The sequence below is a fragment of the Vidua macroura genome, chromosome 3, assembly GCF_024509145.1.
Source record: "Vidua macroura isolate BioBank_ID:100142 chromosome 3, ASM2450914v1, whole genome shotgun sequence".
Lineage (NCBI taxonomy): Eukaryota > Metazoa > Chordata > Aves > Passeriformes > Viduidae > Vidua > Vidua macroura.
In genome coordinates, this window is record NC_071573.1 from 63270879 (window position 1) to 63293220 (window position 22342).

The 22342-nt window shown below is 40.0% G+C and overlaps 1 protein-coding gene across 2 annotated transcripts in view; it reads right to left on the minus strand.

Annotated features, from left to right (window-relative positions):
- NKAIN2 (sodium/potassium transporting ATPase interacting 2) overlaps nt 1-22342 on the minus strand; it is a 519234-nt gene that overhangs the window by 7582 nt on the left and 489310 nt on the right. For both annotated transcript variants that reach the window (XM_053973640.1, XM_053973639.1), the window contains exons 5-6: nt 16801-16861; nt 885-966 (exon numbers count right to left, since the gene is read on the minus strand). In XM_053973640.1, coding sequence (XP_053829615.1) covers nt 885-966; nt 16801-16861 — 143 coding nt within the window. The remainder of the gene's footprint in view (nt 1-884; nt 967-16800; nt 16862-22342) is intronic.

The window sequence follows — 22342 nt, forward strand, 5'->3', positions numbered from 1 at the left end:
ACAAAAGAAATGCTCAGAAGAGAAACAAAGGAAAAACCGTAACTGTTGCCCCCTTATGAGTTGTGTGGTGCTGTGCTTTTAGGGTGTAGGGCAATTGATGGCAAATAAAAAATATTTCCAAAGGCTGCAGCTGTGAGGTAAGATTTATCTGGGCAGTCAGGACTGTTCTGCATTTCAATTGACATCAGTACAAGAAATATTTGGAGACGATTGTTCCTGGGCTGGTCTATGGTTGTGCATCAGTTCTAGTGTGAATATACTCCAGCTGCGTGTATGAACTGAGATTTGTTTATCCATTTCATTCCCAAATATATCAGACTGCACTCTAATATGGAGTTGTCACTCAATGGTTAGGTAAAATACTGTCTTCTATTCAAACTAGTTTTAAAAGCCATATGTTATTACATTTGTTTTGGCTTTTTTAAATGTGGAAACTGGAAATGAGGTACAGAGGTGCCGTGGTGAACAGATGCTCTGGTAAGACAAATGCTAAATGCATCCACTAAATTAGCAAGTTGCTGAATTTTTGATAAAACTTAATAAAAATCCACTTTTTTCACAGCCAAGGTTTGTCATATATGATAAGTATTTTTTCTACACCAAATTGTCACTGTCTCTGAGTGGCATCTGCTTGAATTAAAATAGGTAAAGATCAGGTGAGAATTGGATGCTGTTTGAACAACTGTGACACATGATATTCTGCCCTAAGAAATCATTATAATTCAACACAAGAGTAATGTTGGTTCCTAAGTGTAATTTGAATTCAGTCCATCAAAAAAGGCTTCTGACTATTCTGAATTTTTAAGTCACACTATCTTTCAGCTTAATGATCCTTTAATATCAGGCTGCCACTCTGCTGAATATCCTAGAAGTTAAATACTTACATATACATGGGCTGTAGCTGTAAATGAGATGTCTTCTGTGGGCCTTGATAGCCGTAAGAGTCAAATCCACCTATGAAATCAACTGAAAGGGGAGAAATTGCTTTCATTAGCATCATCTTTTCAGAACTGATAGGCACTATCATTCAAGAAGCACCTAGCACACAGATTATTTTTTACACATCCTCTTATAATCTATTAGCATTACACCAGCTAATTGGGAAGATACAGAAAAACAGTAAAATGTAAAGAAAGGCCTTTACTTTTAAAATCAATTCAATTTTAAAACCACATAAAAACAGTAAAGGATTTATAACAGCCATCTTTCCACCAGAAATAACTACACATCCCTCTTTATCAAGTAGACCACCTCACTAATATAAAAAAAACATGCTACTTAGACATTACAAATGCTGAAAACCATTTATTTATTAGCATGAATTCATTCCTTCTGACTGTGATTACTGTGTCTGGCTTGCTGTCATACCACGGCTCAGTAGAGGATGTAGAGGAGGGAGTACATTGATACAACTCTGTCTGAGAGACTCTGTCTGACTCCCTGTTTTGACATTTGGGTTGAAATGCATGAACAGAGAGTTGTAACAATTTATCTGAGCTTCAGAGATGAAACTTCACAGATGTAAGGAAACCTGCAGTTCTCTCAAGACGCTAAAGGTCTGCAAGAAGGTTAAGAAAGTTGTAGGGTGGGAGTTATTTATTAATTCACACAATTGCCAGCTCCTGATGGCTATCTTATGTTTGTTTTAAACAATTTCCAGGAAAATTCAATCTCATCTGAGCCCAAGACTCCTATATCTCTGCTAAAACACTTTCTTTGCACAGGTAAAAGGGTGCCCTTTGCTTCCTTTGTCCCAGGAGACTCAACTATCAGCTTGTAGGGGTTATCTGGGGGCATTTCTCATCCCTGAAATATTGTCTCTTACATCGCAGATCTGAATTGGACTTTACTTTGATAGAAAAGGGCCAAAGAGTTCAGGTGTGGAAGTGCATTTTTCACATGTCTGGTCACTCCAACTGACAGACTGATTCTGTGTACATTAAAAGCAAAAAGCAAAAAAAAAAAAAAAAAAAAAAAAAAAAAGCTATTTATTCCACAGTGGTTAGACTCCTTAACACTTGCATTTATAAAGTTGTTTTAATACTAAGGTACCCCTCAATTTGTGCCACACTTAGTCACACTTATCAATACAGTTTCAGCCATTCCAGACATTTACCAAAGAATCAAATTCTTGTACACCTTCATTCACCATTCTGCAAGCAAAGAGCTACCAAAACACTGGACTGGCTGGGTACAGTATGTCTCCATTGCAACTGCACACATGTTGAATCTGTCATAAAGGCATTCTTTGCTGGCAAGAATGGCTCCTGCAGAAATAATTTAGCCAATTCTGTGCCCTGTAGCAGCATTATGTGTATTCCTATCCCAGAAAGATATGTTACTAAATTAATCCCTAACATCTCTAATGAAGGAGGTTCTGTAGCCTTTCTGTGTTGCTTTTCCCTGTGCCTAATTTCCTAATGTCTAATTTAAATGTAATTTCCTGCAAATTAACTACTTATCTATATTTTGGCCTTTTCTCCCTATGGATATGAAGAAAAATGAGCCTTTTTTTTTTCTCTTATTACTGTTTTTAAACCTTTTTAAAAAGTATTTCATGCCATCCATTGTTTTCAGGCTTAAGCAAACCTAATTATTTCAAATTTTTCTCACAGCTCATGTTGTCCAAGCCTCTGCATTTTGAAGCCTGAATATCCTTCCTCAGTTTACTTATGTTTTTCTTACAGTGGGGTGCAGAAATCAGGACAAACTGGGACAACAGCCATACAGTCTTCTGTTCATTACCTGAAATAATTCAGTAGGTTGTAGGGTTTTGTATGTTTGGTTGGGATTTTTTTTTCTTGTTTTTGTTTTTCTTGTTTTGTGTCATTTGGAATTGGTTTCCAATTTCTTTTTTCAACAGCATCATACAAATGCTTAATAATCAGCTCTTTATTTTTTGTTTTGACACTAACTGTAGCCTAGCCTAGTCCATATTTTATTTGAAGATGATTGATTCTTCCCCACAGGAGTTCTTTTGCGCTTGTCTGAAATGAATTTCACATTCTTGATTTCAAGCCACTTCTCAAGATTATTTTGACTTCTAATCCTATATTCACAAGTGCTTTTACCCTTTCCAGTCTAGTTTAATCTTAAATTTTTTACAAACGTTCTCTCTTCTATCCTCATTGTTGTTAATGAAAATAATGAAGAGAATTATTTCCCTAGCTGAGGTTCCAGTGGGATCCCATCTGAAATGTCCCATTTGCTTTATAACTACATTTTGAATAGAGTTTTAAACACTTCTGCTCTCCACCTATGCTGACTACATCTGGACAGTACTTTCCTGAACTTCTTACAAACCTTTTATAATGTCAAAATCTTGCTAAAATCAAGAAAAATGCTATTTGTTGCTTTCCACTTAATCAATGTCTGTAACCATCAGAATACCTTTATCAAAATGCTATCATGTCTTTGGGAACATACTAAATTTACAGGCAGAAAATGAAGAATATTGTTTAGTGAAATGCTAGGCTGGGAGGAAACCAGTTTTTCTTTTCTTTTCTTTTTGTTACTCTTGATCCCTGACAACACAAGTGAGAAAATGCCTGTGTTGGATCAAGTGCCTCACTGTTGTCAACGCATGCCACATTAGGGATATTGCTTGTACTCATTTGTCCAGCTTTGCATTTCTTCCATACTTTCCTAGAATATTTTTTTTCAAGCAACCTATAAAACATTATTAGTAGGCTGCAGGCATAGATACTCTGCTTTGCAGATGTGGGGCAAAAGCTTGTCTTCAGGGCTGTTTTCAGAAGGCTAAACCAATGTATTAAGAAAAAGATTTCTTTGCGCAAAATTATTTTGTCTGAGCATGAGGGAAAGATGCGTACTGAATATCTCTTCATGCATTGTGGCTTTGCCCTGCTGTACAGAGCAAGCACAGAGTGTTAGTAAGCCAGATTGCCAAGTTACAAACAAAGCAAGGTCGTAGAGACATTTCTGTGTTCAGCTCACTATAGAAGTTACCATGTGTGTAACCAACTGAAGGCAGAGCAGTGAGTACAACCATGACCTCACTGGAGACATACAATGGCTTCTTACAGGCAACAACAAGCTTTGCAAGGTAGGTGAAGACAGGTAATAGAAAGTGAACTCCAATACAAAAGGATTTCATCAATTTGTTTGTAGCAAGGTTTCTTCATGGCAGCTGCTTCTCAGCACTGCAAACCCTGTGGTGTCCAGACTGTGCTAAAAGCTCCCTGTGGACTCTGAGCTAGTTTCTTAAAGCATGCAGCAGGCTGCCCTTTCTGCAGGCATTTTATCCTGGCTGTGCCTGAAAGGTCACTAAAATGTCATACAACTGATACATTCCTGGCAGCCCTAACATCAGATGCATAAAACAAGGCTCATTAGCTGAATCAGTACCAAGGCGTCCATCCTTAGCCTCATACATCAAACACGTTTTTTGACTCTTCTATCTTACATTCATCTTACATGTCACTGTTATCACAAGAGGCTCATGTTGTGTTTCACTTTAGTAAAAGCACACATTAACATGCAAACATAATCCAATTCCTTTTGTGGTGGCTTGACCCTGGATGAACATCCGTTGTCCACCAAAGCCACTCTGTTGCTCCCCTCCTCAGCTGAACAGGAAAGAGAAAACATAACAAAAGGTTCATGGCTCCAGACAGAGACAGGGAGAGATCACTCAGCAATTACCATCACAGGCAAGATAGCCTTGAATTATTACCAAAGAAGAGCAGTATAATGAGAAATAGAGCCAAATATTAAACCTTCTTCCCAGGCTTAAATCCTGATTCTTTGCCTTCTCCACCCCAGTGACATCAGGGAATGAGGAATGGGGGTTGTGGTCAGTTCATTACGTCTCTCTGCTGTTCCTTCCTTCTCAGGGGGAGGACTCCTTACATGCTTCCTCTGCTCCAATGGCAGGTCACTCCTATAGGACACAGTCCTCCACAAACTTATCCAATGTGAATTCTTCCCACGGGCTACATTTCTTCATGAACTGCTCCAGTGGGTCCCTTCCTTGGGGTGCAGTCCTTCAGGAACAGACTGCTCCAGTGTCTTCCCAGCAAAGCTACTCTGGTGTGGGCTCCTCTCTCCACGGGGCCACAGATCCTTACAGGAGCCTGCTCCAGCACAGGCTTCCCACAGGGTCACAGCCTCCTTTGGGCACCCACCTGTTCTGCCATGGGGTCCTCCCTGGGCTGTGGTGGATCTCTGCTCCCCCATGGACCTCCCTGGGCTGCAGGGGCACAGCTGCCTCACCATGCACCAGGGGCTGCAGGGGAATCTCTGCTCCGGTGCCTGGAGCAGCTCCTCCTTCTTCGTTGGTCTTGGGCTCTGCAGAGTTGTTGCTTGTGGGAGGGGTTCCTGCTCTCCCTTGGGAGGCAGCAACAGTTTAGAAAAAGGTTGCCAATCAACTGCTGCTCTCCACCCCAGAAGAGCTGTCCATCAATGTTTAGCATACTCCCCAGTTCCAGAAAGTTCAGTTATTCTGTTACCCCCATTGGCCCCTGTTAGAATACCACTCCTCCTCTGTACCCTGATTGGTTCTCTGTATGTCACCCCACTCTGTCTCCCCCCCTTTACCCATTGCCTATTGGTTGTTTTGTACCCTAACCACTCCTACTCCTTTGCCCTTAATACCCAGCCCTGCCTTCCCTCGGGGCTCCCGGGGCTGACTCCCTTCCAGAGAGCTTGTGTCCCTCGTCTCCCCCCCCCGTTCCTGCGACTCTCCTGAAATAAAGCCTCTAGGAATAAAGCTACTCCGGAGTCCTCTCGTCCTTACGGTGGAGCTATCCAGGTCCCGCCACATCCTCCCCGCGGACCGGTCCTCCGAGGGTTTTCCCCCGGACTGGCTGGACACCTGGGTGAAGCCCGGAGGACTTGTAATTTAATAGAGTTGCTCTCACTCCCATTCCACTCTTCAACTGAAGTTGTTGAGCAGATTTTTTTCCCTTCTTTAATCTGTTATTCCACAGGCACTACCCCTGTCACTGACAGGCTGAGCCTTGGCCAGCAGTGGGCCCATCTTGGAGCTGTCTGGCATTGGCTCTATCAGAAGCCACAGGAGAAGCTTCTAGTAGCTCTTCACAGAACACAACTCTGTAGCCCCCTCAAAACCACCTTTGAAATATTATGTGTTGAAATTTTTATTTTCCTAGCTGGACTTGAGTAGGATAATAGCAGTACTACTTATCTGTAAAATATGTTATAAAAAGTTCAGAGTATTTTCTTCTTTTGTTTGTATTAAGGGTCTTGTCAGATATATGACTGTTACAAGTGTAACACAGGACATATGGCTCAAATAGAGACATATTTTCTATCAGTAATTACCCACAGGAATGTGAAGTTTCAACTTCTGCTCATGGTCAGAGTCCCCACTGTTTCTGCTGTACATCAGGACAGGATGAGAGGCATAAATGGGTTTCTCATTTTTCATTTCTGGAAGTCTGCAGTATATAGAAAGGCCACTAAAATGCGATGCACAAAAAAGACCCCAGTGCTTGGCATTACGGTAGTCCTTAAATATATTAATGAATCTACTAAAATAATGTAAAAAACCTAGAATTACCCATGATAAAGATGATATTTAACAAAAGAGCTCATGACCACGGACGTGTATGTGCATATGGATGCTCCTTGCATGTGCATGTCATGGCTGGACATATTTCCTGTGTGGTATAGCAGAGAGACAACACATGGTGCTCATATTCTACATCTGACCTGCAAGGTCTTAAATTTATCTGCCCTCTCTCCAGAGGCCAAAGACTTGGCTCCCTGGACTCAGGTTTTCGAAGTGCTGCAATTGAGCTTCACTGCCACAACAAGGCACATCATTGCATGTGTAACTGGAAGGAAGGAGAGATGGCAAACAGAGTACAGGTAATAACATTACTGAAAGCACTGCTGGTGCAAAAGTGAGTACGTGAGGCAGGAGAGAGCTGTGCACAAATAGTGGTAGCTAAAAACTGGCCTAATTGAGAAAAAAATATAAATGTAGGGGAGTAAAATTAAGTTTCATTTTAATACCTTGGAAGCGACATATGGGGCAAAAATAGAAAAGAACATATGGGGACACCTTTGCTCTTGCAGCTTTGCCAGTATCCTGCTACCCAACTCTCCGTTTGGTGAAGACACTTCCAAACAATTCAGTGCTGCTGCCTTTTTATGCTGTGAGCATGGTCTGGTGACTGTTCCACGAAATAGCACACAGGAGGAGATTTGCTTGAATGTGATTGCCATAAAGTTTGTTTACAATGATAATCAAACATTATTGGTCTTTGTGCTGAGCACACAATGATTTCGGCTCTCAAACCACAGTAGAGCCAAACACCAGGGAAACATGGGGAAGGAGACATCTGCCAGCACATGAGGCTGTGCCCTTTCTACTGTCACAGGAGGATTCAGAAATGGCACAAGGACTTGGACATGAGGTCCAGTTCCTGTGGTGCAATGAGCAGCATTTCTGCCAAGCAGTCAGTAATAAAGGGCCTGTGAGTACTCTCAGCTCAGCCATTTGCAAGGTGAATATAGAACCTCAGATTTTGAAACTGTAACCTCATGGCATTTGTGAGCTCTATGATGGCCACTGGAGCTGCAAAGGGAAGCCCTTACACAAATTTTGATGGAGTTTCTCAGCTCAGACTTTGCTCCACTGCCACTATTTTCATGCTGTTTACTTGTATAATAATCAAAATTATTCAATAATTTTTTGCTTCACAGGGCCTTGTTCTCCGCTGTTTTCTCCTCTTATCATGTTTCTTGTTGATGTAAGGCAGCATCTTCTTCTGTTTCTGCTGATCCCCTGGCTGAGTCTTTTATCAGCTCTTCTGAGACAAGATGTAACAGTGGGGAAGTACTCGGGTTTGTGAAGTCTAATAAACATGATCTGGTGTTTCCACCCTCACAGAAATAGAGGCAGGGATCTCTGACTGTTGCTCCTTATAATTAGGGAACAATAGGTATGCCGATATTGCTTTCCAGATATACCCAGCAGAAAATAGCAAGATGAATGGTGCTATGGGTCCAGAAAGTAGAACAAAAAATTAGACCAAAGTCACAATTTGTCTCAGATTTGCAGGTGGAGAAGGCGTCTGGTTGGTAGCAGATTCTTGGACCATGACATGAGGAAGACCATGCTCTGGAGCAAGGCCTCTGCAAGGCAGGACTGGCCAACAGTGGGAACCACGTTGAGAGGATGGGAACCAAGGTCCTTGCTGTGCAGAAAGGAGCCAGGATGAAAGTAGTCAGGAATGGCCAAGCAAGGGCTGGGAGGCATGAGCAAGTCTTCAGTAGCTGAAGGCAGAAACTGGGACTAGGGATAAGGCAAGCAGGAATAAGGACCAAAGGGCAGGCGGAAATAACTGGAGCATAGCTGCAGCAATGAGAAATACTGGACTGAAACGGTCAGCACTGCCTTTTATACCTGACAAATACAGCAAGCCACCTGTCAGCCTGTACATCTGGAAACAGGGTTTCTGCCTGACCTCTGTAAGGCTTTGCAAGGATTGTCTCTAAACTTGCAGAGGGGCTTGTCTGATGCTTAGTAAAGAAAGAATCAGTAAAAGACCTCCACTCAGCTAAGAGAACAAGAGAACAATAATAAGCTAAGAGAGCAATCATAGTCTGAACAATATATTTTTCTAAACTGGGTAGACCTGAACATTGCTGGATAATAGCCATTTGCTTTCAAATTTTCATCCCTAAGTGCTGAGCAAAAAAAATAGAGCCTTGCAATATGGATTTTGACTGACAAATCATTCTAAGAATTAAATATGTAGTAGACTGAATTATTGTAGAAGTTATCAAATGAGTCATTTGGAAAAATTGTTCTTAGCCAGATCACTGCTAGGGGCGAGCAATAAAGAGAAGAAAAAGAAAAAAAGAAGGAAAAAGAAAATGCCTGGGGCAGTGGCCTCCAAGTGTGACTGCCACACTAATAAATGAGAAAAAGAGTCATTAGTAGGTGCAACAAAGGGGAGAATTAAGGCCCAAATCTATGAAAGTTAACAATCCAATGCTAATGAAGACCTATCTAGATATTTGAAAGGAAAAGCAATAAGGAAAACTTTAACAGGAGTCATGCTGATAAAAATAATTTAGTACAAAGCTATGTTCTTGGCATGTAGGAAACTGCAAGGAGCTCACACTGACTGTCTCAGCAGGAAGGACACTAAGGCTGTGGGCAGGTGTCCTTCTCAGGGCCACTGGAAATAATTAATTAGTCTGGTCCAGCCACAGCAGCTCATCACCATTCCTCTGAAGACTCTGCTATCTGTCAGCCTGGAGTGAGCTTGGATGGCCAGGACCTGCCGTTCATCCACTAATTTTGGCTGAAACTCTAAGGTGGCAGCCTGCTGCCTCAAAGGGTGGGACACCAGGGTGGGGAAGGGAGCCAGCAGCCCCATGTGGCCACTTGCAGGCTGTTCCTCTTCAGAATCCAAGCTGCCTCTCCTCTGCCTCAGGGGATGACGGAGGAGATGCTTCCCATTGGAGGGTCTTTCAAAGACAGCCCTTCATGTTCAGTGCAAAGTAGCAGGAAAGGACTGATGTTGAAAGGGAGTCTTTCACCAGCACCAGAACAAAACTGTTCTGAAATGCCTGAAAGAATTTTGCATGCAATTTTCAGCTTGTGGAGAGTTTCAGGTTTTGCTAGTTTTTTCCTGATTTTGAATATGAGCTTTGTCTATTTTTCAATGTCAAAGCATTTCCATGTCCAGGAAGACCACACCCTATTCAGCTGCATCAACAACCTGAGCATTGCTTCAAATGATCTGTAGCTTTTGTTATGAGAACCATCACTAGTTACTACCTCGTTTCTGCTACTGGCTTGACACAACTGCCTGGGACATTGTTTCATGGTCTGAATGCCTTTGCGTTCCTGTCCTGAAATAAATAATTAATGACGAGTAATATTTTCCCAATGGTTTGGTATAAAATGTATCTTTGTTCAAAAAAAATAGCTATTAGCAGTTCATTCACTATTGACATGTGCAGATCTTCTCCAACACTTCTGCAATGTCATTCTTGAATAGATAAAAATTGTGTGGTATATAGTAAAAAAAAAAAGTATAGTAAATATATTTCCCTGACTGTTACAATGCATTGGTTTTATTAAGCAGTATTGCATTGTGATAAGCTGCTGGAATGGAAATGTTACTTCCTTCAAGCTTTACATTATATTATTTAGACATTTTTAAACTTGGGGTTGACAATCCCCACAGGAGGTGGTGATGGATGCAAGGGGAGTGGCAGGGAAGACAAGCGAGGGAGAAAAGAAATTATCATAGATGAAGCTTGCAATGCCACCATTTTCCCTTGTGTGATTTTATTTATATATTTGTCTCATAGCACAACCCTATCTCCTAGGGATTCCTTGAACATCAACTTCATTAGTTACGAAGGCAGCAATCCATAACCAATTTTCTTTTCATGTCAAGCTTGTTCATGTATAAACCCAGCCCTTTTGTTGGAAACATTTGCAATTAATCCCACAAACAAAGAAAATGCAAATCATACAGTCTACCCTGAGCAACCCTTCTGACTCAAGGCCCTGACCACCATCTATTATACACTAAAATGAATTGAAATTCCCACTTTGAGTCTAACCTAATTTTCTAGTGATAATAGGCATGGATTCCCAGAAGCATTCTATGCATCTAGATAGTAACATCCTAATTTCCCTTCCTGGTAAATGTTTTAAATAAGACTTTAGCACCAAAGGAAATTAACCTTTAAATTAATTGTAATTATAAAATGCCATCACTGATTTTGTCTTCAGACTAATTACTTGCCATTATTTAAACAAACTGCACCTCCTCAGAGCTTTTAAGTTTGTTTCCCTCTGCAGTGCTGTGCCAAATGATCACAGAGCAGGCTGTGTAATGTCTGCCAAACCCTGTGACACCTTGGACTGCTCAGGTCCATTTGCATCTCAAATGCAGACGGTCTCACTTGTCATATCTTCCTGCCATGAACGTGTTCCCCTGTGCTTCAGCCTCGCACTCTGCAGCTCAGACGTTTTCAGCCTGTGCCTTGGAAGCAGCGAGCATGCCTTAGGGGGCAAAGATTGCCTGTGCTCTGTGCCGAGGAGAACGAGATGCTCAACACCAGCCTTCTGCTCTGTGAGGGGCCCCCTCCAAGACAGGACATGACTGGAAATAATAATACAGGAACCAGCTATTGATATGTGCAAAAGATTGATGTTGTACAGGCATGTCAGGGAATTTCCTAAATGTTCCTGATGGCACCGTGGCTCTCCAAGGCAGCTGTCCTTAGCATGACAAACATGAAGTAGCGCCTTGGGATTTCAAAGGCTTCTCTCCCTCCTCACTTCTATCAGCAGCCTGACAGCCAAAGGCATCCCATTTTCCTCCCTCTGGTTTACTTAGATCATGTAGCAGTCACCACACTAAATGAAACAAGTAAATGGAAGAAGCTTCTAATTGAGCTGCAGGCTGTAAATTGAAGAGCACAGCTGAGCAAAAACAAGCTGAAGCTTCAAAATTCCTTGCATTCCTAGTGTATTCCTTGCATTCCCATTCGCAATGACCTGTTCAACCGTTTGGATAACAACTGTGTTTTAAATATTGGCTTTATTTGTTCCTATTCTTATTTGTTGCTGTGCTGTCTCTGCAGGCTGTCTAAGCTGTCCCTAGTACCAACCAAACAAGTTAGATCAGTGATTCCCCCTGTCTTGAGAGAGGTGTCTACCACAGATAGGGCAGATTGCTCTTTGGGGTTACATCCCAAAGCCTCCACTGACTGTGGTGGAAATCTTGATTGTTAATTTAAGCTACAGGCATATTTACATGTGGCTGTAGGAGTGTGAGATGGATGCCACGTGTGACAGCATGGAAAAGGTGAAGATGGAATCACTGGTGTATTCCAGAGAAAGACTTGGAACACACTACACAAATGATAGGTGCAAACTAATGAAGTGTGTAGCTGAGTTATTGGATCTCCTTTTCTCAGGAGGCTGTTTTATAAAACCTTTCTTGGTTCAAACATAGTTGGACACTTTCAGGAAGAAAAGACCACTGTGGGAAACTAAATACAGCTAGACATCTTGTGGCTAAGGAAGTCCATGAATAGCAAATTACTATCAAGAATTTCAGGGAACCACAAACTTGGGATGGGAAACAAAGAAGCAGAATTAATACTTGAATATTTGCTACCAACAAACTCTTGTTGGTAGAGTTTCTCTTTGTTTCTCTTTCTCTTTGTTTTAGAGATTTTTTTCTAAGCAGGAATGGAAGCTGAGGTATTATTTCTCTGTAATGTCTCGCTAAGCAGATTGTGAAAAGCATTTGGCACAGAAATAAAGCAATACCTGAGCATATTCTGCACTTCAATAGTGCCTTTCATCCCAGACGCTCAAAGTTATGAAGCAACACGCCTGTGAGTTTGTCCCTGTAATTATTTCCCATTTTAAATATGGGAAACAGAAGTATGGAGAGGTTAAACAACCCGCCCAAAGGTGGAAGGTTGCCTGTAACAGAGATAAAAAGAACATGTTTTTCTGTCTGTCCCATATGCATGTCAAAATTTCACATCTCTCACATATAATGAATTTAATACTATCTTTTAAAACAAAATCTTTGTCATCACTTTTTTTACTTCCTAGGTCAGGCCTAGGATCCCAGAGTGGACTATAGTTTGGCACTAAGTTCATTGGCACATAATACTGTATTGCTCACCAGAAGATATTTCCTATCTAGGGTATTGCTGTCTTGCTGAACATTTTCAGTAATTCAAATGGAGTCTTTAATTCAAATTTTTACTGGAGGGGGAGAAGTGAAATAATTTTAAAGGGTTATATAGAGCTTCACTTCTGTGCCAAGACATCCCCAGTAGCAGGATTCCAGGGACTATGCAGCAAAAATCTTTTAGACAGAGTTGCAATTTCTTTTGCTTTGCAGTTTAACTGGAAACAATGCCAGGAGAAAAGAAGAAAGTGCATGTGCAGGTTGGATCCCTGCTAGCATCAGATGGTGCAAAGGTTGTACCTCATGGTACACAAGGGAACATTCAAAGGGGCCATATTTGTTCTCTGATTGCCTTGCCATTGCCTAATAGTAGGTAAACACTATTTCTGCTCCCTCTTGGTCAGCAAGAGAGCCTTCTAGGTTAGGATTTTACTCTGAGACACAGACTAAATTAGAGATTTTCTCTTAGCTGGGATTCATTCCTGGCCAAAGCTGTCCCTCTAATAACAAGCAAGTCTCCTTACTCTCAACAGAACCTGTAAGGTGAGTGCAGAATTCCCATTTCAGTAACCCAGGTTTCTTTCTTAATTGCTTAGAGATAAAAAGCCCTGGGAGGATGCTGCTTGACTGCTTATATTCCAGTCTTCCCCACAAAATGTTTATATAGTTAATGAAGTTTTCAGAAATACATTGAATTTTCTTTTAGTAAGGCAGTAGCAGCTTATAGCAGGGAGCCAAATTGCTAGTGAGCAAATGCACATTAAAGGAACATTTCAATGTTATTAAAAATAATGTGTAGCCTTTCAAAAATGCAGGTCTAACATGATTTTGGGAGACAAATGAGGAGCTCAAATAAGTTCACAGTCATTGAATGCCTCCAAGTGATGGTTGTTGCTGACATTTTCATGTTTTATTTTTAATTGCTGCAGCTAATAATGCTAATGAGCTAAAATGGCAATGGCTTAGGCATTCCAATGGCAGCGGTGAGGAGGAGAGCATGGAGTTGGCAGCAGTGCTGCTGGGGACTCATCCTCCCTTGTGTTTCCCAGAAAAAGACCTGAGGCACTCCAACCTTGAGTTCCTCCTTCCTATGCAGCCATGGGGAAAATGTTTGGGAGTGGCAAACCTTCACTGAGAGAAGCAGCCATGGAAAAGCTGCTCTTGTCTGCCCCTTAAACACGGGTGCTGCAGTTTGACTCTGGTGCACCCAGTGTTAGAGCACTTCTGGGACTGTACCAGGAGAGAAAGCAACTTCCTCTTTAATCCTTGGTGCAGAATTAACCCAAAGCAGATTGTTCTCATGAAAGATAGCACAGACTTGAGCTTTGATTTAGGGGGCCTGTGGCTGGATTTATTTAATGTGTGAGTAATTAAAACCTCTAGATTTGCTGATCCAGTCCTAGTTATGACCATGATTTGATCACTGTATTGTTCCCTTCCTAATCCTTTAGTGAGGGTAGAGCAGGTTAATCTTAGTGAAATGCTTGCTTAATACTACCCTTGTTCTCTTAATAAAATCTGCATAAAGAATGGAGAAATAGTAATTCTTTCAGAATGTTCCAATTAGTCTGAAAGCAAAGCTAAATCAGCTGAAGCAGCTTAAGAGCAACTTGACTGTGTTTTTACAGTTGAGGCTCTGTGCCAACAGGAGATGAGACATGTTCTATATAGAGAGCAATGTCAATATCTTCATCTGGTTAAAATCTGGAACATGCCCAGGTTTGGCTCTTGGATGTTGCATGGCTTTTTCTCTAGTCTTATGCCTTGCTGCTCAGTTCTGCCAGGTTCAGTCTTTCTGCCTCTTTTGCTCTTTTGGACTGCTGTTGTTCCCATGGCCCATTAGCAAAGTGGAAGAAATGGAAGTGATGTATGGGTGTTCACTTTGTCCATCGTGAAAAGCAAAGACTTTTTCTATTGGTTCTGTCTCATCAGAAGGGATTTGTGGCTAAATGACACTTTGGTATGACCCAATACGTTTATCCTTATAAATACTAAATAACGTGACATCCATAAGGGAGATACTTCTCAGAAGAGCATGATAGATGTATGTGTTGCCAAAAGGGATGGAAAAAGTGAGAAAATGTATCTAAGAAAATAAAAGAATTTTAAATTAAACCTGAACAGGAAGTATTTGTATATACTGCAGGCCCCGGCTGTCACAGTGAACGCTTGGTACATGGCAGAGTGGATGTCTGAGCAGAGAGAGAACTAGAATCATTCTTACTTGCTACTTTGTGAGGCCTCCCAGTAGAAACTAAAGCTGTTTTAATGTTGTGATACCTTGAGGGGCCAGATCCAATCTGAGCATTATTACACTGTTGGCACAACTCAGCCACAGAAGTTCCCTTTCCCTTTTTTGCCAGCCAAGCTTCCAAACCTCAGCAGATGGGAAGCTGCAGCACCTGAGCTTGTGCTGGCTTCATTGCACTGGGTGGGAGTTCACTCTCTGGTGCCTCAGAGAGGTGCTGGCAGACAGGTCGATGCTCTTTGACTGGATGAGGAGACCTGGCTGGGTGTACAAAGTAGTAATGAAATCTAAATGTCAAAAGTAATGACAAAATAGTCAAGATGATGGCAAGAAAATGTTCAAAGAAGTATGACAATCTGTGGGTGCTGAACAACAGGGAGCTCTTGGTGCAGAGAGAAGAAAACAATAGCATATTGGCTGTGGCACTTTGCTGCCAGGAATGCCACTTTATGAACCATGGGAGAAATCTCTCAAATGTGCTTTGACTTCTGTGCTTGATTGGTGAGCCAAGTCTCAAGTCCCTCCCTTGCTTTTTACTTATATCATACCTGAAAGCATTACAGAATAGTGAAAAAAATATTTAAGCCCTTAGAAGAGAGGGCAGAACAGTATTGAATGGGATTTCATTTTGGGGGACAAGGAAGAACTCTCCTCCAGCTCTGTGGATAATCAATGCACTTAATAGGAAAACAGGAGAAAATACATATGACTGAGTACTTCCTTAAACAGAAAAGTCTATTTGTGACAAACCTTGCTCCACACAGCTTCCCAAACCCTTTGTACTCTTTATACCTTCCTCACTTCCACAGAAACACAAAGACAACCGAAATGAGCACAGTCGAAACGACCTCCAAAGTGTGGTGGTTTGATTTCAGCATTAAATCTCCCCTTGATGGTTCACAGTGACGCTGTATTGCCAATAGATTACAGGGTTGTAGCTATTTTCCACGCAGGAGAACACACAAAGGAACCCCCACCAGCCCTAGCAGTGCTCTCAATCAAATAAAAATCCTTTTGCTTCCTGTTGCAGTGCTCTCCCTAGGATTCATGTATATTTTATCAAAGTTACATGCAGTTCTGATACTTGTTTCTAAAGTGCTTTAGTATGAATCCCAAGATGTGCTGAAATGCTGCAGTGGACCTTTTTAAAAAAATCCAGGTTAGAGTAGAGAAAATGAAATGGCTCGACTTTACAGCATGCAATAAGAGCAAATTTTGCTCAACAGGCTTCTATTGATATAAATAAGCAGAAGAAACACAAATCTACATCTACATGAAATCATTTCACTTCATGTAAGTGCAACCTGGGAGCAGCAGGAACAAAGAGGAGCCACTGTTTAACCTCTCATAAGTTAAAGTCCTGCAATGATCTGAAGCTATTTTTTTTTACCAGAATTGCTTTTACAAGACAACATACATGACAACACAAAAGAACTATAACTACAGTTGTAACCAATTACTCTGAAAATAGTTAATAACAGCTTGGAGCAAGGGGAAAAAAAAAAAAAGCTCGTATTTACTAATTGGGATTTTTTTTAGTTTCTTTTTATTTAAAAAAAAAACAAAAAAACCGAAAAAAACCCCCTTGTTTTATGTCTTAAGCTAAGTTGTGAGATAAAGAGTTGCAGTGATCTTTCTAGATGAAAGGTGTATGTAAATTTAAACAAGTATTTCTTGCCTCCTTTGTCTCTCAGACATTTCCAGATTTTAGACCAAGAAGGATGGACAGAAAATATGATCTGGCTACAGTATAATAAGGCATTTAGGTTGATGTCAGCATGGCATTTAGGTTGATGTCAGCGTAGTGGAGAGGTGATTAAACAAAAAAAAAAAAAGAATTCAGTTTGTATGTAATAAAACTTTAGTACTTACAGCTGTCCTCTTCTTCAGTAATACACTTCACAACATAACAGGCATAGATGAAGCCTGCCAGCTGAAACAAAATGTAATAGTGTTAGATGTAAGACTGATACCATAGAGAAACAAGAGATGGCTTTAGAAAAGTGACTACAGAAACAACAAAATTCCACAGACTTTCTTTGAGGAGTTAAAGATAATTCTCCACAACAGTTTAATAATTTTAATTAGAAATAGGGGAATTCTGCATCTTTCTTGAAAAACACATCCTTCAATAAAACTTCCAAAAATTGACCAAAATTTTTCCAATACCTAGTTGACTTATTTTCAGTTATTGAAAAAATAGAAAAGTGAATGAGTATTTGGATGAATGAGCTTTTAGCTACTGAAAATGTAAATATTTCTGTCAAAATCAGATTTGCTATCCAACAAAACCTGACCCTCTAGCAGAACTTTTTTTAAAATCGGAACTGTGCCAACTTGATCTGCCAATCAAGGACAAATTCACTGCACTTGTAAACCAGCTTTATAATGATATTTTATCAGTTGAAATTAGGTCTGTGGATTAATGGAACTTGTTCCTATATCTGCAGTAGTCCCCAAGCCTCATAACAAGTCACTTTGGATAGTCCTGGATGTGTTTACATCAACATCTCACACAGCAGCTGGCAAATTTGTATCTTGTTCCCTTCAATCCTCTCTGCAGAGCATGCCCAGAATTGAATTGTAAACAGGAGCAATGGGATTTAAAGAAAATGAAAATCTGGAGTAGTTACTGAAGTACCACCTGAAACAAATGATAATAAAAAAAGGAATAAATGGCCAATATCACACATGCAACAGGCCAAGTATCATGTGAGTCAGCTGCTGGTCCCTCCAGCATGTTCTGTTGTTGTTAAGTTAGACCAGAAGTAAAAGAATAAATAGTGGAGCAGCAACACATGTCACATGTTGCCTGCTTTACACAACTTTCTTACACGCAGGTCTGGAGAGTTTTCTCTACTCCATTACAAGAAATCATTTTTCATCCTTTAGCTCATCACTGAAGTTTGCATGGTAGGATGTCAAAAGAATTCCAGTTATGTGATCTCTGTGTAGTGAAAAGTGAGCCGTGCTGCCAAAATGTATTATTTTGCACAGGCCACCTCACAGAGATATTTGTATGAGCTGCAAAACCATCTGTACACTTTGGGAATTTGTTCTTTATGTGGATAATAAAAATGCTTCAGCCAGGACTGAGAATGGTGCAAAACCCATAATCTCCGGCTGAGGGAGATGATGATATTAACTTCAGTTTGAATAATCAGTGGGCTGGACAGTAGAAGAAGTGAAATTTGAGAGACCATGAATTATGAATACTGGTTAGTGAAAATTGATTTTTTTTCATTAATCCGAGGTATATGCACAATCACTGCAATATTGTGGGTTCTTAGAGCCCTTAGTATTACCCATATGTAAATTAAATGCAAACAAATCCATTCCATTTCATACTGCCTTCATACCTGAAGCAGTAACTATGCCTAGTTTATTCCAGCTCTTACACAGATATTCCTGGCATTTCTGTCAGTTTTCTATCTAGAAAGCTACCTATACCCACAAATGCTATCTTCTAATATCTGTATGGGTAAGAGATGGCAAAAGGGGGAAAAAAATGGGCAGCCTCAAGGCTTTTCTAAAGAAATCAAGACTTGATTTGGAGATCACAATGAAGCCAGCATAGGTGTTATCCACTCACATTTAAATTCCTGTTGGAACCCAGAAGCTGCATTACAACGGAACTAAACCATTAATTTTGTCATTTATTATAAATCTGCCTTACAGTGCTGCTGGGAAGACTTTACACCTGGGAAGGATGAAATATTCACTGCTGGACACAAAGAATGCGCTATACCAAGAAGTGGCATTCAGCTAATATCAGCATTTCATCTCTCCTTTATTGGATCATTCTTCCCTTTTGTTTCTTGGCTTCAAGACAGAGGTCTAATTTGCTCCACTGACTTATGCCCTGCATAACCCCATTGACTTCAATGACATTACTTGAGGTTTAATTCAGCAACGAATTAGGCCCAGAAAGGTTGTTCATAAATGATTCCATTCTTAGATGTGAACCTTGGCTTAATAGTTTCTCTGTTCTCTTTTTACAGACCATCAGATCCAAGATAGCTGAATAGTTGCATCTCTAGCAGGCTCCTATGGTAATCCTTTTCTTGCACTATAGTTCAATACTTTACTGTCTTGTAAACGACCACGAGTTCATGTGTTATTAACTGACCTTATCTTGCAAAGCACAGCAAACAAACCGTATCACAAATGGTGTTTACAACTGATCTTTTAATTGTATTCAGTTACTTTGCTTAAATCTCTAGGGAACTCCTTTGATATATAAGCAAATCCTACAGCATTTCATCAGATGAGCTTGTTGATTAAAAGAATGCCTTAAAGCTTAAATTGTTCTGATCTAAGAACGAATGTCAGGGTTTTTTCCCATGAGATAATCAGAGTTCATGAAAGAAACCTCCCCTTCTCCCACATTTATCCAACCCTTTGCTTGGTAAACATAACCATTTTGTTCTTATTTGAATCTCACATTATTTTTTTCTTCTTTCTCTTTTTTTTTTTTTTTTTTTTTTTTTAACCAAGTAATTTATCAGTTCTGATACAGTGACAATCATTCAAAATTTACCTTCTAGTTGCATCAGCAGCAGTGGGCACACACTGCGAGCTGAGGCTCAGAACCAAAAGTGGCAGTTTTCATTTTGATGATACTCAATGACCTGAGCCCATGATAACTGCAGAGATCCCCAAGATAGAGATCAGGAACGTGTTTCCTCCCCCCGTGGACTAGGACTTCTCATAAGAAGAGTACAGCTCATTTATGCAGATAGCAGAGATTTCTTGGGGACTTTAGTCAACTAAAATTTTTAATGAATTCCCACAGGTATTGATAGATCTCCCAAAATTTACCACCATTGTTATGGTGCAAGATGCACTTTAACCTTTTCTCTCTAACAAAAGCATACCAAAATATACCTTTGTGTCACAAAAAATACCCCAAACCCCCCAACAAATCCAAACAAAACACTGAATAACTCCTCATCCTGGAGAAGAATATGAGGGAAGAAACCCAAACCAAAGCAAATGATAGAAGTTAGTCACACTGCTTAATATATTCCTGAGACGTCCTCAAACACAGCAGTGCTTGGTGCAGTATGAGAATTACACACACCAGAGTCTTCCCGATTCAGTAGCTCCAAAAGATTTTTGTCATACATAAGAAGGAAGGAAATGAGTCCTCAGAGATAATGAAGAGAAGGAGCCTGACTGTCTCAGAAAATAATTTTAAAACTGGGAAAGTTAGCTTGAAAAATCTTGTTGCTTTGCATCCCTACCTTTTTTTTTTTTAATTAACTGAGCTTTTTTTTTTTTTTTTATAAGCCATGCAGTGATAAAAAGAAATAGGTGTAATGAGCAGAAGATCATTTCTGGATCCCAGACCCATCAAGCTTAGGTGTGTGCATCTGTCCCACTCACATTTTAATGCTGTAGTATGGGCCTCTAGAGGAGAAGGAACCATTAACAACATTCCTGCTCATTTATACATAGAGTGATTAGTGAATGCATGTTTTTATGAACCTCATTTTCAGCACCTTGAAAAAAACCTGCTCTTTACAACTTTCCCTGATATGTCCATATGAGAGTATAAATGAATACTGCTCTTTCTAAAAGTGACACATTATCCATGCCTGCACCAGCTCCCTGGGTGTACTTTGATAGCATCTGATGACCTTAATTTTAGAAACAAGGATCTCAAACACTTAATAATTTTGTGGGGTGTTTTTTAAATTGGTTTTTGTTTGTTTGTTTTTTAAAATCTATAAGCATGTTGATAAAACCATTTTCCTTCTGTCAAGAAAAAAAAAGAAGACAAGCAAAGCCTAAAATAAATCACCAATAAAAAAGCATTACTGAAGCTTTGGTAATAAGATTAACTACAAAATGAAGTTAATGCATTTTATTGCCTTATCATAGCTGTATAAGGAAAACAGAAAAGTGGAATATTCCCACCTAAGTCAATGATGTCCCGTTACACCTCTGAAGACTCTCGGCAAATCCTGAGTCACTGTGGGTGTACTTCCAGAGTTGCTCAAAATGTCAAGTGCTGTGATCAAACTTAATCAGAATCAGTATTGATTAAAATCCTGTTGTGCTATTTTTTCTCACTTCTTTCATGGAGATGAATGTTTTTATATACTGCAAAGAGCACCAGACTTGGAAAAAAGGCTATCATATAAAAAACCATAAATGCTGGTCAAGGTTCCCACACTTCCCTTTTCTAAAATAATAGCTACATAGGTAATTACTACAAGTTATGTTTATTAAGCTGGGAACTTGAAGCAAAAGAGTAACAGCAAGGAGGAAACAAAACCTAAAAGGAGATCTAATTGGGATAGTGTGGTGAGGAGCAGGCTTGAGATGAGGATTAATGAGTTAAGGGTTGTGGAAGTAATACATAGTCTTGGTTTCTTTGAATGAATATGTTTTTATTCTATAACCATATTTGGTCTAGTGAAATGGACCTTAGATTTAAAACCCACAAACCCATAGTGTTTTCCAATGGAAAAATGTTTCAGTATCTCTGAAACAGCTAAGGCTTGTGCATTTACTCTTCATTATTAAGTTTTTGCAGGTGTCTATAAACACTCTGCTTTCAAGAGTTAAGCAAAGTATGGGCTAGTTCAAGCAATAATATGGCAGAAATACATGGATGTAATTCTGGCCCTGGGAATGCTCTATTGCAAAGCTGCGATGTTACATGTCCAGCCGTGTGCAAATTAATCATATTTCTTAAGCTTACAGTGGTCTGCACGCATAAAACCTTTGTGGTGATGTGCATTTAAGGAGCAATGTTTCTTTAAAATGGATTTTTGGAGTCTGGAGATATATATATATATATATATATGCACACACACACACATTATGAGCAACTGAAGAACTGGAGAATTACTGTCTAGAAAGCTTCCAGTGTATTGATTCTCAGAAGAATCATACTCATTATTTAGCAGGAAAGGTGAGGCAGAGACCTTTCTCTCAATATCTGTAGATTTAAGTCGGTGTCATGGGGGTTCTAAAGCTGCCCCCTGCAAAAACCCTTTCAAGCTTGATTTCACTGCCTTCAGCAGTGCCGCACCAGTGAGTGAACATCATTGCTGGAGTTTAATATAAAACTCAAGCTGCGTTCCATGGAAACTACTCTGTTGAGGTATGCTTTTATTTGTGCTTACATTTAACATTTTGAGAACCCTGTCATTCCTCCAAGTTTAAATCTCTTTCATCATAATAGGAGAGAACAGGAAAACTATTGGTATAAGGACAGATTCCTGATAGGGAAGGTAGACTGTGTGGCCTTGCTGTCATTCTTTTACAGAATTAATTATCTATGTACTGTCCAGAAAGATTTCATTACTATGCCCAAGTAGCTTTATTCTGTACAACAAAATGATTACTTAAAAGAGCTAATGTCAAACTGACGTGTCCACAATAATATCTAGTGGGCACT